The sequence below is a fragment of the Ochlerotatus camptorhynchus genome, unplaced genomic scaffold (genome assembly GCF_037179485.1).
Source record: "Ochlerotatus camptorhynchus isolate MF236.1 unplaced genomic scaffold, CSIRO-AGI_Acam_v1.1 ptg000434l, whole genome shotgun sequence".
Taxonomy (NCBI): domain Eukaryota; kingdom Metazoa; phylum Arthropoda; class Insecta; order Diptera; family Culicidae; genus Ochlerotatus; species Ochlerotatus camptorhynchus.
Window position 1 is genome coordinate 516,163 of NW_027040920.1, and position 17,031 is coordinate 533,193.

The 17,031-nt window shown below is 39.4% G+C and overlaps 1 protein-coding gene across 1 annotated transcript; it reads right to left on the bottom strand.

Moving 5' to 3' along the window:
• Positions 1–3,847: 3,847 nt before the first annotated feature.
• On the bottom strand, positions 3,848–16,226 carry LOC135711533 (uncharacterized). The gene is made up of 7 exons (XM_065234402.1): positions 15,871–16,226; positions 15,661–15,793; positions 5,287–5,433; positions 5,101–5,228; positions 4,844–5,038; positions 4,551–4,627; positions 3,848–4,486 (listed from the first exon to the last, which is right to left on the bottom strand). Exons 1-7 carry the CDS (start codon positions 15,931–15,933, stop codon positions 3,937–3,939), a joined length of 1,293 nt encoding a protein of 430 aa, XP_065090474.1. The 5' UTR covers positions 15,934–16,226; the 3' UTR covers positions 3,848–3,936.
• Between the last annotated feature and the right edge of the window lie 805 nt (positions 16,227–17,031).

Here is a 17,031-nt window from a genome sequence, read left to right on the forward strand (position 1 = left end):
TAAAATACCTTGCTGCGGTGCAACTCTAGAAACCTGTTTCGAGCATGGTAAACAATGAAGTCCATTATTTATCATATCATAAGTGACGTAACTACATATTTGCTCAGATCTAAGGTTAGTAGCGATAGTGGAAGTAATCTGGCAATGAAAACTCAGCATAGTGTTTTACTAATCTTGAAATCAATCGCATCTAGAAATAATAAAGCACACATTTGTTGTAATATATTCTTACACACATATGGCAAATCCGGAGAACTTTGAGATTTGGGCGTAATTGCTTTTGTAAACAAATATGTCAATCGCTGATTTCTCGTGGATAAAAGAAAAACATCGTGAACAAACTATATCAAATGATAGAGGAACCATTCATCTACCTGTTTGTGTTGCTAGTTTTTGGGATTGAGCTTTAATTCGCGAAAAATCGTCAAATGTTCTCCGGAAATGTCAAAGAAGAAAAGGTTTTCCTCAAAGAACAGCTCATGAAATAAAGAATGGTGAATTCTGTGGTTTTTCATTCAATAACAAAACACATACCTGCTGCTTCCAGGATTTACTCCCATACTTTTCGATACAACGATTATGATTTTGTTGTCATCAGAATGAATACTAGCAGAACCGTCTGCTGATGTGAGGGAGCGATACTTCCATGAACAGTGACGAGTTTCCGAAACAAACAAGGAACTGTGGCAAACGTACCGTCTGCAACCAAATACTTTGCCTGTCCAAGACGTCGCAAGTTTTCATGAGTCCCAAAAATTAAAGCTCTTTCATTATTGTCACCGATGTCAGCAATCAATAGACGGTCCCCATTATCATCCTTCTGGAATTCATCGGGTAGATTATGCCTAACGTCCATTATGCCTAACGTCCTTTATGCCTAACGTCCATTATGCCTACCGTACATTATGCCTAACGTCGTGTACCCGGGAAGGTCCATTAATTATGACCCGCAAATTTGGCCCCTTTGTCACAGTTTTTGTGTGGACCTTAATTTTTTTTTTTTTTGAATTGCTCGTCACAGTTTACACCCCCCACCCTCCATGTGTGACATAATGAATGGATGATCTCTTAGTTATTTTCTCATTTATGAACATAATAGATATAGTATATCTACAGTGATCATCGAATGGCTAACCAAGGATTTTCGGAATTTAAAGAACTTCTACTGATTTGATCTTCGTTAACCTTTGCAAAAACTTAGTTTAATGGTTAGTTATACTAACTCTTTGATTATTTTAGTGCCACAATACTTTTTAACGTGCTGAATCATGCTTCGAAAATGACCAATTTCCCATTTTTGTATTGTTTCTTTATTTCTGCGTCCGAAGTAGAAATCACATTTCGAAATGGGTTGTTTAATTTCGAAAAACTTTCCGGGTTTTATACATTATCTGAAAGAGCTTCGTTTACTGAGCACAACGATATTTGTAACGATCCCATAGATATTCGCCTCGATTTTTAAATCAAGATTTATAATTCTAATGTTTGACAATATGTAAATCTATTAGTTGACAGCTCGCACCCATACAAAGTCACACCAAGGGGCGCTAAGAGGGTAATTTATGCTAATGTACCAGCTTTTATTTTAAATAGTTCCAGTTTTCAAAAATTTATGAAATTTTTGATTTTGGTTCCCTTTGTTAATGCAGATTACGAATATGCATTAACCTCATAACCCCTAAACTACCCAATTGTTTCTCCTACGTACATGATGTAATTGGTTCTTTCTTAGGCTTATATTGTAGCATGATATGGTGGCTTCTAAAAATATATGATCTAGTATTCTTTTGTTTCTAAAAATTGAGAGGAACCATGCTTTGTAAAGTTTCCTTTTATTAATTTCCAATTGATATTATTTGTGTTCTATAGAACAGGTTTTTTTTCACTGACTTTTGTCAACTATAAGTGACAGTGATCAGGTTCTGGCACAATTTTCATAAGTGCAATCGTTTGCAATGGGTTTACAACTTTCCAACAAATTACTCACGAATATATTTTTTTTTTGTTGAATATTACCAGCTCACGTAAATATTTTCTATTGTAATTACCATATCAAACTGTTTACTATCTACCAAGCTTGAGATTATAACTAGTGTTGCATGACGTTCAACCTTCGGTTTGACTTAAACACTGACTTCAGCCAAATCAGAGTTCAGTCGTACGCCATGAGGTCACTAATCGGACGACGCGTGCCTTAATACGCATCCCGTCATGAAATCCGCTGAATGGATTCAACGGTAAAAATGAGTAATGTTGCGATTAATGCTAGCCGAACAAAAATTCCTTCCGCATTGATAAGAATTAATTTTCCGTCACAATCTGTCTATGTGTTCTTCGGGGTTAAGTAACATAACTTTCATTAGGGACTACTTCATACGTCTTGAACACTAAATTAGACTTCTCGTCTTTCTGGCTGAGCAAGATGAAAATCAAGGATGAATAGTTCTGTAATTAATGTGATAGTTTGAACACATAATTCTCCACTGTGTGAAAAACCTAGCGGAAAGAGAGAAACATGGTCTGAACAAATGTTTCACGATCCAAAATGCTTTTGACTCGAAACAAATAGACAGTATGAAAGAAATTAGGCAAAACAGTTCTTAAAAAAATATAAGCTTCCCCTTACAGACCCAAAAATAAAAAAAAAATTTCGGTACGTTTTTATTTTTCTAAAAATATATGACCCATATAAATTATCAAAAATCCAAGAAAATCAGTTTCTTTCTCAGATTTTTGTCAAAAACTACATGTAAAAATATTTTTTTCTATCTCATAATGAAAGAAGGACTCTCAGCAAAACCGAAAGATTGATGTTTTGTGGTTTTTTGAGTTCAACTTTATGCCATAATCTTCTATCTTCTTCTTCTATATCTATCTATATATATAAAAATGAATTTCTGTCTGTCTGTCTGTCTGTCGGTCTGTCTGACCCTTATAGACTCGGAAACTACTGAACCGATTGGCGTGAAAATGTGAATACAGTGGTTTTTGAGGCCGTGGAAGGTTCTTATGATGGTTCGAGACCCCTCCCCCTTCTGTAAGGGGGGGCTCCCATACAAATGAAACTGAAATTTCTGCATAACTCGAGAACTAATCAAGCAAATGGAACCAAATTAGGCATGTGGGGGTGAGTGTGGGGGTATAAGGAGATAATCATAGGGGGTAGCCCCTTAGATAATAGGGAGGGGGGCTACGTACAATATAGCATGCTTTTTTTTTAAATCGGCGCATAAACTCAAGCTAATATTGAATCCCGAGCAAGACCGGGCACACTCAGCTAGTGAGCTAGTGACTTATAAAAATGTTTTTGCACGTGTATTTTCTTTGAAAAATTGGAAAAAAAAAATATTATTTTAGATTTCTGATGCCTTTTTCCAATATAGAAAAATCAAAACGTAATTATTTTTTTCTGAACAGTGAACTTAATGATAAATTATAGCGAATACGCTGTGTCATTTAAGAAAAAGAATAAGATCACTAAATAATACTCAGCTGACATTGGAAACCAGACTGCCAATCAAATTAAATATGACTTCTCCATTCTTTTTTTCGAAATGAACTCATACTCTTACTGACAATGTAGCAATCCGACCGTTTCCTTCGTTACTGGGAATCCAACTTATTAGCACTGACACCATTCCGCCGCAGTTATCAGACAGATGTTTCAATCGTATAAACAAACCACACCGTAACGGATTGACCCTTTGCGGGGGTTACGGCTTACACTACATCGAGCGTACCCTTCCGTTATCTCTACGCTACGAGCTAGGGGCGTGAAGGGCAATGCTACTCATCGCTGTTATTACGCGTCTCGAGCGAAATCAGAAAACATCTCTCCACGATCGTCTCTTTCTTTATTAACAACTACTAATAAAAATATATAAACGAGTTTGTTACATTCGACAGGCTGCCGTCTAGCCAACGACGACCACGACGTTACTGGAACCTAGAGTTTCTCAGAACTGATCGCAACGGAGGACGATTCTCGAAGGGGTTTACCCTCGGCATCGGTGGACTGTAGTTGGGCGTCGGGAGATCCGCGTCGTTGGCAGGAGGTGGAGCAACAGGCGCAAATGATCGCAAGCCATTACTCGGTCCGATGTTACCGTTGGCCACGTTAAAGCTGTTCCGGTAGTTCAGCTCTTGAGCGACCTTTGCTGCGGCGGCATCCCGCCGGACTACTGTGTTGAAGTTGAAGTTCTTCGGTGGCGGAGGCGGGGGAATGGGTTTCGGTGGGTCCGGTCGGATCTCTTCCGGTTCCACGGAAGGTTGCCTGGTGAGAGGTTCGAAGGTTCGAGTTACGGACGTGTTCGGTTGCGGTGTGTACGTTCGAGGTTGACTCTGATACTCTTGATGTTGCTGTATAGGTCGTTCGATGATCACGGTTTCCCTCGGTTGTTCGGGAATGCGATCCAACGGCCGACGGTAGTTGATCGGTGGATTGTACGGTCGACGGATTTCTTCCTGGCCGTACTGTTGGGATGGACTGTAACTAAAGTTTTTATTCAGTATTGATTGGCAAATTACAAACGACAATATTTCCTACTCACTCCATGTCATAGGCATCGATTGGCGCCCGCCGCATTCCGCCGTTATCCGCAACGAAGGCTGCATTCGTCGTGCCGCTCTGCAAAAAGTAGTAATCAAACATTGAAACTGTATTATTTAAACGTCTCGCAAACAAACAATACCATATCGTCATTGTCAGTTTTACAGAAGGCACTCTTAGCTGACTGAAAACTGATTGATTGATGAGCCAGAGACGATCAGTGCACTTGTAACACGTCACGTTTAGTTATCACTTTCAGTCCATTAGCTGACAACTCCCCTAGTAGCTACTCACCTTCCGCCGCAGCTGGTTGAAGTCATAGATTGTAAAGGTCTGTGTGAACAAGTACACCGCCAATGTGACGTTCATGACCCATATGATGAATCCACGGAATGCCATCACCAACATTATACCGGAAGTGGTCACTGCCGTCACGAGGACCTCATCCGCTGGAGTCAGCGCTGGATAGGGAAGCAGAAAGAGGGCATGCTGAAAAGGGACAGAACGCATGGAATGAACAATCCACCTTAACTACACGTGCAAATACGAACAATAATGGTATCATAGTCCACGGCAAACTGAATCCCCAGAGCCAAGTCCAGGACGCTTATCGTGACGGTAAAGGCAATCCAAATGTACAGAAATATGTTTATGTAACGGACGTACTTTTTTCGAGCATCTGTAAAAGAAACGGTAGATTCGTGAATTGGCGGAAGATCGGTCTCCCTGATCCATACTTGTGAGTAGTGTGAGAGAGCTGATCGCCCAGAAGATGTGCAGAATTAGGTACACCCAAATCCATGCGTGCAGGTCGCCCGGTGAAAGAAGATTCAGTTCCCGAACGGCCGTCATGTCGATAAAGGGAATCTGTATTTCGCATGTTCCTGAAATCAAAATAAGTATCGTATTAGATAGGTATGCACTGAATATTCGGCCGGCATAGTATTCGGCCACTGTAGTATCAAGCTATGTGTTCTAGAAATTTAGCTAAAACGCGTTGTCGGCCACTTGTTAGCTGAAAAAGGCCAAATAACATTTTGGTGTAAACGCCGAATAGCCAAATAGTGCATCACTAGTAGTAGAGTATAGTGATTGGATATGACTTTATTGGGCTATGATGCACACTTAGAAAAATTCATGTAAATTTAGGTGCTCTGAGACTGACATATACGAGCGACAATTTTGACATAAATTTGAGTCATAACAGACGCGAAATATAGCTCAATCAAACGTACTTTTCATCGAGCAACGAACTTTTCAGTCTCGGAGCACTTAATATTACATGACATGTTTGGTTACGTCTCATCTGTTATGTCAAATATGGATTCCATCACGTGTAAAATTAGTTAATTCTAAGTGTGTGTGGGCAAGAAGTGGATTAGTCATAATCCTACCGATAAACCTACAATGATCCAAAATGGGTGAAAACAGATAGTACATCTGCGACCAAAGTGTATGACGTCGCATGAATACTGGCATAGTGACATGTCTACACACTTAGAAAAATTAATGTAAATTTAGGTGCTCTGAGACTGACATATACAAGTGTCAAGTTTTGAGTCATAATAGACGCGAAATTCAGCTCAATCAAACGTAGGGTTAACTACCCCATTTCCGGCCCCCATTTAAGCACATCCCGCACTTAGTCTTTCTTAATCTAGCGCAGTTTAGCACCAAATAGAAAGTTATTATTACTGATGGCTTTCAAATTTATTTACCTTTCCGTATGTACCTTAAGATTTGATAAAGACAAACCAATCGTTGAGATATCGTCAAAAGTCTAACACTGCTTCTTGACGCCAAACTCGGCCTACGGATTCTAAACTCATCTTAACGCATTGAAACGCCTTTGAAACGCTAATGAATTCACTTCGGCCTATCGGATGAAGATAAAACATGATTCGGTCGGAGCGCTTCTTTTGTTTTTGGGAATAATGGGTGCTAACCTTCATATCACGCGTTCTCATTGACTTCGTTCGGTAGCTTATTAATTATAGTATAGTACCAAACGCATAATTGACTTGTTAACTCTGAAATCATGGATTTATTTGAAGTTTTCTGCTCGATAGGCCAAAAATGGGCGATTAGGCCGAAGTAGTTCTCTACCCTACTTTTGAACTTTCCAGCTCAGAGTACTTAATTTTACATGACATGTTTGTTTACGTCTCTTTATGTCAAAGATGGATTCCGTCACGTGTAAGATTAGGTATTTCTAAGTATGCACATAGGTAGGGATAAACCACCCCCCGAGCATCTAGACAGAAAACCTTAGTTTCACGTACCCACTTGCAAATTGTAGATGTCTCCACCGTACGTAAACAATGGGGTCAGCCATCGCTGGTGGCACAACTTTTTTCACATCAGAAAACATGTTTTTGTTTCACTTCATGTGGACGTCGAAAGCAAACCAAGAATAAATTTTGAGTGAGACGTATGACTGGTGTTGCACATTTTAGATCATGATGCTGTCAACAACCATCGAAATATGTTGATCAAATTATGCATTGATTTCTATCTTAAATATCGACTGGAGCAGTACGCCAAAAACTTCGGTGGGATCAAGATTTCACTACGTAAAAAACTTACTAAACTGATACTGTTCCGTGGAGAATGAAGGAGAATTGATTACTGTATCGTTCAATAAGCGTCACAATAAAAAAAACTTTATTAATCCACCAGTGGTGTGATCTGGCACTTCTTATTTCTGTAAATTCTGATATTCTTTTTAAAAATTACCCCGACACATAGTTCGGAACCTGCACAGGTTTTTAAGCACTTTTTATGGTTATTTCCTATGTGGGCACTGGGCAGTAACCCGATTAAAGGGTTTCGTTTATTTCGGTTATGTGGTTGCCGACAAACATCACTTAGTTCCCGGATTTTAGGGTCTTGTTCCGTCCATATATCCGGAACCAGTTAATCGATTGAAAGTCTATTAATTAACATTCTATAGAATCATGGTAGCTTTCATTTGGTTGTTGTTGCGTTCAATTCGGTAGAGTGGTTACCGAGAAATACATATAAGAAAATTGTCTTACGCGCTCTCTCACACACATAAATAGACAGACATTTTCCGATCCCGTCATGCTGAGTCGATTGGAAGACTATTAGAAAAAATATCAATGTTTTTATAAAAAGTAAAAAAAAAAAACAAAAAACTTAAAAACGGGAAAAAAAGTTGATAAAAAAATAAGACCAATTGTAAATTTACTCCATCATTATTCGATTTGACAGAACCAGAGTACCAGAATTTTCGGGGTACATTAGCATTACACTGGAGCTGTTAAGTTGCTCCCGGGGTGGGATAAACCTACCTGACCTTAACTATTTTAAAAGTTAGGATCAGTGTTGGGAAAATATCAAAAAATCAAATCTCACCAACGCCCAAGATCACGCTTGATTTTCGTAGACAAAAATCAACAAGCAAACAACTGCGGTTGATTTTGCGAACTGTGATATCGCAGCTCGGAATATCAAGCTAAAAAAGTTGGAAGGGTTGTATACTAGATACGACCGCAGGGTTGGCGTTGGATAACGTCTGTTATGTGTTGTACTTAATAACTCTTTTGCGAAAGTTTGGTGGCCCTGAAAAGGGCCGTTTTGTTGGGCTGATGTTGTTGGGTTTGCTCTACTCTGTCGCCCTGGAGGAGCTTCGGAATGATGTTGGTAGTTCGAAGACAGACAGCATCTCCCCTTCCAGCGTTCCCACACCCCAGTACCCCAGGCTCTGCTGCCGCTGCTCTGCTGCCGTTGCTCTGCTTCCGCTGCTCTGGTACTGCAGCTCTGCTGCTCTGCTGCTGGGTCAACGATCGGATAGACAATGATGGAACGGGTGACCTTGTTGGACGCTTATATAGTAGAACAGAAAATATCAGAGGTGTCAGATACTCGCATCTGATGTCTTGGTTGGAGAATGTATAAGAATATAAAAAAATCAATCGATTTTCACCATCTTTAGACAATGGTTTACTTTTAACCATTTTTCAATAGTTTACAGAATGAAATCAATTGTTTTGAAACATTCAGCAAATTGCTAGAAATATTTTCAATCGATTGATGCCATTATCTCGTAAATCTATCGAGAGACGGTTGAGTTATTATCGTTCAAAATCTTTCAATTTCGTAACGCATCCAAAATGACTGTTTTCAATTTTGTACCCTCGTATGTTGCCGAAAGACGTTATCCAACGTCAAAAAATCACCAACTGCAAATCTCACCAAACTGTGGTGAGATTGAGTTTAATGATTTTTACTTTACACCCGAATGCAACCGAAACTTCCATAACGGCTTGCAGCAGTCCCTTCGCGTCTACCATCGGTGAAGATTGAAAAGAGATAGCTAACTATGCTTTCTCTTTCTAAGAAAACGATGTGCAATGGAATAATTTTTGTGTCGAGTCAACTCTCAGCTTGATTTTTGAACGTTGTGAATAGTCTCGCAATATCAAAGGAGCTTGTAAAATCAATATCAAGCATGATATTTTGTTCCAATATCACGCGTGATATTGAGAGTGTATGAAAGAGGAAAAATATGATTTGATTGACGATTTTGCCAACACTGGTTAGGACAGATAGCAAACATATCATTCTGAATTCTATAATTTGACTGATACGCCAAATTTAAAGACAGCAGTTTTGAGAAAAGGCTTTTCCGGTAATAGGCCAGAAACTTGTGTAAAGTTAAGTGGAAACGTCGCCGTTACGTAGCGCAAGCATCTCCTGGTTTCCTCTATAAATTTTGCACATTCGGCCAATTTGGCGCTAGTATCGATAAAGTATCTGTTGAAAATTGCCGCTTGGCGCTACCAGCACTTAGTGTCTAGTATACGTTGTGCAACGCCAGCGCCATCAGGTTGTCAAAGAGGGTTTTTAAGTGGGGAAGTCGCCGTTAGTGGCACTTAAGTCGAATAGGAATCTTTACACAAGTTTTTAGAGAAATTTTGTTCGAGCCTCCATGTCTGTTCTCTGTGATATCACTAAATTGACCCTAACATGTGAAAATTACCGGTGGGAACATAATTCATACATTTAAGTTCCGAAACCATCAGGAATTTTTTTTTAAACTTCAGGAATGTTCCGCGGTCATCAGGATAATCCAGAACTTTGGGGAATTTTAAACATTTAAAAAGTAATTTTCGAGAATTTCAACGCAGTTTTAAGATCATGATGTCTGTTTAAAGATCATGAGGCATGACCAGGGAGTTTTGGAACACTTCGGAACTATTTTCGCACATCGAAGGTACGTGAGCAAATCGGCGATCATCTCTTTAGCCAGTAGTGGCGGGGGGGGGGGGGTAAATGTAGGAGTTTGGTAAAGGAGATGATCAACCCGATTCGTGCCTTCCTTAAAATTGACCTTTGCTCGCTTTCTACTGCCGTACTCTAACGGAATTATCAACTCTATACTTTCATCTCCTTATATATCGTATAAAATGGCCACTTTAAGTCTGATATCTGACGTTAAGCATCTCCCCAACTATGTAAATTGTTTACGAAGAACGTCAAAAAAGATCGTTTTGAAGAGAAAGTCCCAATAGTTTCAGTACAGATCTATAGATTTCAGGATAACGTCTAGAGCATCTGTGAAGGTCTCTTCAGGCCAGTTCCATTGAATTTGGGAAAATTACAGGAACATTACAGAGGTTTCTGGGTAATTCTGAGAACTTCAGTACAGTTCTGTGAATTTCATAAAATGTGTGGGTACTTCAGAAAAGTTCCAACAACTGCTGGAAAGATAAGAGAACAGCAGGGCAGTTCTCTCAACTTCACGAAAATTTAAGGAACTTTAATGATGTTCCGAGAATTTCAGGTATGTTTCTTGTACAGACTGCGGAAACTTCTGGAAAAGTTTAGAGCTCTTCTAGGAAGCTTCCAGAACTTTAAAGCACAATCGAGTTTACGTGAGCAAATCGGTGATTATCTCTTTTGCCAGTAGTGGCGGGGGAGAAATACAGGAAGCTTCCAGAACTTTAAAGCACATCCATTAGCTTCAAGAAAACTTCTACTTCTTCTTCTCATTTCAAACATATTGCTTATCGCTTATTAGTTTGTTGCGTGCTCTCAACTTAGTGCTCTAGATGTACTTCCACAGTTATTGATTCAGAGCTTTTGATGCCTGTACCATTTTTGCATTAGTATAATTGTGTGACGAGTACAGTCATTCTCAATGCCCAGGGAAGGCGTAACATTTTCCAACATCTCTAGCATGGTCTTGCTTTGTAGCTGCGCCTTTACCGACTGACCTAAGAGAGGAAAACTACAGCAAACTTTTAAAGTTGTGGTAACTTCCAGGAAGTCACGAAAACTTCAGAACTTCTTCTTTAGAACAATTGTAACAACTTTATTGTTGTTCCAAGAACTCCAGGCAATCTGCAGGAAAACTCAAAGGTTGTAAGGGCAGTTCCAATAAGTCCTGGCTTTTTGGAAGTTTAGGAATCTATAAGGACAAGTTTTGAAAAAAATCTGGTCGGTTCCAAGAATTTCAGGAAAATTTTAAATAAGTTCTGGGAATTTCAGGATGTTTCGGTCATTTCATTTCATTTCAGAGTTTCGGAGAAGCACTTCAGGAGTGTTGCGGGAAGTTCAGGAAAGCTTCGATAATAACAGAGAAGATCAGATAACCTAAAGGCAGTTCAATTAACATCGAATGTCAAAGGACTTTCAAAGTAATTCTGAGTAACTCAAGAAATTTCCGAAAACTTAAGCAAAGTTCCAAGAGTTTTTGAAAAATTGTGGAATCTTTGAGCATACTCGAGAACTTTAAAAAAATTGCGGGAACTTCAGCGAAGATCAATAGGTAGTCCCATTAATTTCAGAAAGAAAATCATGAAAACCTTCTAAAAAGTTCTTCAGTTTAGATATTTTAAGGTAGGGTTTTTGATCTAATTTCCGTCCTACTAAGTACGACCCGCGGTATTTTCTGTCAAAAATGACCTCTAAATTTATTCACCTTTCCATACGTATCGTTGAATTTGATAAAGAGAATTTGTGAGATATTGTCTAAAATCTAATAAAATGATTCTAAATTCGTTCTACAAGTTTCAAATCCGTCCTAACGCATTGAAACGCCATTAGATTTTCTTCGTCCTACGGATAAACGTAGAAAAAGGGGATTCGCTAGCAGCGTTTCTATTGTTTTGAGAACAATGAGCGTAAATAATCATACGATGCGCTCTAACAGGGTTTATGTTGTAGCTAATGAACTTACACACTTAGTTGTTTCTACCGAGCTCGGCTGTGCTGTGCTGTGCTGTTTGTTGGGATGGCACTTACTGATGGTTACTAGCGAGCACAAAAGTGCTGGCGAACATCTCCAGAGCTGACGTCGACAGTCATTTTGTTCATTAAAGAGTTGTACATTACTACAAGAGAGGGACTTTTATTGGTCTACAACCAGAGTTTAAAGACCTACTCCCCCTATCCACTGCTAGTAGTCAATGATCCATTTCAAGACTTCAGATAGTTCGAGCTGTTGAACGGCATTGCGAAGTGAAAATACAATTTTCCTCTTACATGTTATCCTGGGGCATCTGCTGGTTCCAGAATGAGCTCTCCAATGGCATTGTTTTGTGTAAAAATGCAATTGTCCTCTGCTCCAGGTTCCCCCGGGGGCATACCGGAGGTCCCGAGAGCGACCAATGTGGTAAATGATTCACTTTAAGTCTATAGAAAGAAAATTCATGTAAATCCATGAAGAATGAGCTGTCGCACGGCACGTTTCTGAGTTAAAACGAAATTGTCCCCTGCTACAGGTTCTCTCGGGGCATCCCAGTGGTTCCGAGAGCGGCCAATGTGGTCACTGATCCATTTGAAGTTTAATGAATGCCTATTCATGAAAAACCATGAAGAATGAGCTGTCGCGCGGCATGTTTTGGTGAAAAAATGCAATTGTCCTCTGCTCCAGGTCCCCCGGAGGCATACCGGAGGTCCCGAGAACGGCCAATTTGGTCACTAATCCATTTAAAGTCTATCAAAAGCCTACTCATGAAAAAGCTTTTGTATTGGTGTATAAAAACGCAATTGTCCCCTGCTCCAGGTTCCCCCGGGGGCATACTGGATGTTCCGAGAGTGGCCAATGTGGTCAATGATGCATTTAAAGTTTATCGAAAGTCTATTGACGAGAAACCATGAAGAAAGAGCTGTCGCACGGCATGTTTTGAGTGATTAAAAAATTTGCCCGCATTCAGAACCCTTCACCAGAACCGATTCCAGGGAAATGGCCATATCTCGGTTGAATTTAGGCCGATTTTAGTTCTTGGCATATGATTCGCTTAAGAAATGGTTCTTCTTTCGTTGTATTTACTAAAACATATATATATTTAACCAGCATTATATATTAAATTTCACCAAAAATTTAGCAAGTTAGACAAGCCCTCCGGAAACCCGGAATATATCCGGTATCCGGTGACCAGGATTATGTTCGTGGCTACACCGTAGAACAATATTAGTTTTCCAGTCAAAAGCTCTTGGAAGATTTAAAATCGGATCATATTTGACGAAGTTACAACACTCCAAAGTTGACCAAAAAATTGCCTATCCTAGTTATTTTGAGTAACCCCTGTATTGTTGCGAGCACTGAAAGTAATTGTGTTCCGTTTTGTAATATGTAATTAAGATTAAGATAAAAGATGATTGTTAAGATACAGTATTAAAACCTCAACACAAACTGAAAATACACACAGTTGAAATAAAATCTCCGAGTAGGCACGCTGCCTCTCAGAGTACTGTTAATCTGGACTTTTACCATAGAGGTACCCTAATAAAAATTGTATGGTTAATTTGCTTAACGACGTGTTCTGGGTATCATCCAAACCATTTGTGGAATAGTTCAATGATTTGGGTTATCGTTCGTTTATGGTTATTTTTTATTAGGGTAACTCTAAGACCAGAGGGTCCCGAAGTAACGAGCTCAACTTTTTGGCTCAGCTCTGGTACTATCTTTGGTCCCAAGCTAATCGATGCACCCCTCGAAACATATGGAAATCCACGAACCCCTCATTTTATCTGTTAAACTTTCATAGCGAATCAAAACAAAAATAGTGTAGTATGGGGTCGGGATAATCGATTTGCTTGGGACCAATAGGCTAGTCAAGTAGTGAGCCAATTTAAAATCGTTAGTTTCGTATTGATTGTTGCTTTTACTTCGTCCTATTTCATCGCGATTATCGAGTATCCGTCGCCGTCACCCTGTTTGGAGTAGATCCATCGAACCACCAAGGAATCACAACGTAGGGTCCTGATCTACTGCTGGACGAAACACGCTTAGTTTGGCATTCTAAAGAAACGACTTTTTTTGGTTTTGCTCTTAAGTTCCTAGATCCATCTGGGCTACAGTCCTGGATTTTCGAGATTTTTAGAAAGTTTATCTTTAAGAAGAGATTACTCCACAACCAAGCTATTTGGGTATAAATTAAAATTAAAAAGTTGCGTTTGATTTTAATCCAAAAATCATGCATTCTTCAAATGTCAATATCTCATGTAGTTTGTTTAGATAATAAAAAGGAAAAAGGAAACTACAAGAACAACTTTTTTTTAACGGAGTAAATTATCCTTTAAAATAGAGTAGGTGAGCTTGTTTTAGCATTACTTAGTAAGCATGTTTGGTTTACACACATTATAAAATAGAAACCTCCAAGATGTGTACGAACTGATACCACTGAGTTGAAGTTTTAAGTATTCTGAGTATATTTATTTTAAACTTCTAGTTCCAGCACCAGTTATGACATTAGTTGTTCCTTTATTGGTCGTAGGTGTGCTCCAGTTTTTGGCCTTAGTGATTTTTTCAACGAAGCATTCTTCCATTGCTAATAAGTACAATGAAATCACGCTATTTTGCAAACAAACTCAACTTGTTTCTCTAAAATGAGTTTCAGTTAAGATCATATGGAAGGTACACTATTCATATTCCCGGAGGTTGGGATGTCAATGAATTTGATCTTACATGAAATATAATGGCACAGCCATGTCACACGACAATGATGAACAATCTTCCATTGCATTTCTTGTCACTGATTTCCCTTTAGAGCGGTACATACTTAATTCGAGGTCCCTAAGTAGAACAAACGCAAGAGATGCAAAGTCCAAGCCTAGACCTGGCTCTTGAGTAGAAGATTTTGGATGATCAGGATGGTCGTGTTTCTTCGGGACCTTCTGGTCTTAGAGTTACCTCTGTGATAATAAAAAGCTTCAATGTCATATTTATCATTGGTCACAGAAAAAATACCCAACAACAAGCTGCTTTGACGCAATTTGATTGAATAGCATCTTCGAGCGTTTTTATTTAACCATAGTTTAGCAAAATAGAACAAATACAGCAGGCCTCCCCTAGGCCCCCTCCAGATAATTTTGTTAGCTACGCCAATGCTAATTGAAATGATTTTTTGTGAGTGTGCAGTTTGTGGTTGGCCCTAATCATATACACAAAAATCAGCTCAATTCGTTGAAAGATTGTTGAGAAATGGCGGTGGGTAGACGGCACCACCGACCACGCAGATCAGGAATTCATGAATTATTTTCTTACAGCAACTTACAACAAAAGCAAAAAATCAATCTTAAGATCAGTGTCCAACATACTTTCTTGGATATGAGATCGGGGGCATCGTTGTTGCCAACCTGTAACATAGCTTTTAATCATGTTTAAACATCCCAACTACGCACTATCTTGCATCGGATTGGGATCTATTCGTTATCTATAGGCACACATTCCTTGTAAATCTTTATGGTTGACTGACAATGACTGCGTTCCTTAAAAGTTTTGGGAAATGAAGAACAAAACGGTTTGCCACTTTTGAAGGTATCTTTTCTCTTTCGGCGATGAAATAAATATTCCGCGATAAGCGACCAGATTTGTTGGCCTTATCATCCATCAATGCACGGTCCACAACCGTCTGATTTTTTTTAACAAACTCGCGAAAAGCGGATTACTCCATTTATGTTATCAGCAAAAATCACTAATTTTTACACGGTATTCCGTCAAGTCTCATATTTGATTCATCGTTGGACGTTTTTTTTTTTTTTATCAAAAGCGAAAATGAATAATTTGTCTTACTCAGCCCTGTGAGTAATTGACGATTTTAGAAGCAAAATTTCGATGGAAATAATTAAACACTTACCTTCAAAATACTGCTGGAAGAAAGTCAAGGTGAGCAACGATCCGAGTGTATTTGTCTGACCGGTGAAATCCATATCGCAGTAATACGCCACTATCCCGGTAATCGCAAATCCAATCCATATGAGGGATTGAAACTATTCTCAAGCAGAAATTGGATTCATTAGTTATTCCTTACTCCATTGCGTCATATGCATTCACAAAAACTACTCACGATTCCAAAAATGCCGGCGAATATGGCGAACGCCCTAAACACTCCATAGTTTGGAAACACCATTTTGTCCTAGCAATTCGAGTCACAACTGCTTTTCTAGGATATTCGGTGCACAAGCTTAGATCTACTATATCGACAACGTTCTGCATTCACTGCGTTTCGAGCATAATTAAATGCTTTCACATTTTCGACATTACGAAACAAAAAGTTGAATTAGTCCAAATCCGAGCGCGCGTATTTGTCAGCCCCACAGTCCAATCGATACTAACGAACCCCTCCGGTCGGTTCAGCCGATTATGGTCTGTCCAAAGTGACCGATACGCCACCGCCAAGTGAGTGTGCTGGTGTTTGGCAAATCATGATGCGGAATTGACAACACATCACACCGCCCGGGCAGGTGAAAAATCTTATCTAGACTTCCGCGCCTCTCCGAAAGTATCTACCCCAAACGCCCTAGTCTCAACCCCGGCCCATCCACTTGTTTGGATAGTATGTAATTCACACCAGCTACCAACTGATAACGGACCCATAAATTGATTCCGCCTTTCCAGCTAGGTATCTGGATTTTATCGACAGTTGACTGTGCGAACATATTGTTACAGGGCTGCTCTCCTCAACCGGATTGTTTGTTGAAAAATGTCTTCTAAGAAAATGATAAACTAGATCCCTTTGGCCAGTTCACTCAGTTTACTTTGGAACAGGAGAACAGACGGAGGATGAATCGATGGATGACTCGTTCGAGCCGAAAATAAAAATGCGCTGATAAGGTTTATCTCTTGGACCAATTTCCGACGGTACCCAGTGACCAAGGATTATTTATTTACTTTGCTTCGCGATCTGAGATACGGTGTTATCCAGATTGTAATTTATAAATTCTTGCAAGGGATCATGCGAAAACGTTTGTACCCATTAAAACAATAATTATGTGAGATATTAAAATTAAGTCCATCTTGGGATCGCCCAGAATTTTCCATACTAACTGACTCTGTAATCGTGTAACACTAAAATGTAAAAATTGGCTCATAGCTATTTTAAGTACAGTGGTTGAGTAAATCGGGCTGCTGCGTGGTGGCAGACTCCCGGTAGCTTCTGGGACAGCAAGTTTGACGATCTGGAAGAGATGAGGAAGCAGTAATTTGAAAACAGCTAAATAATCGTAAT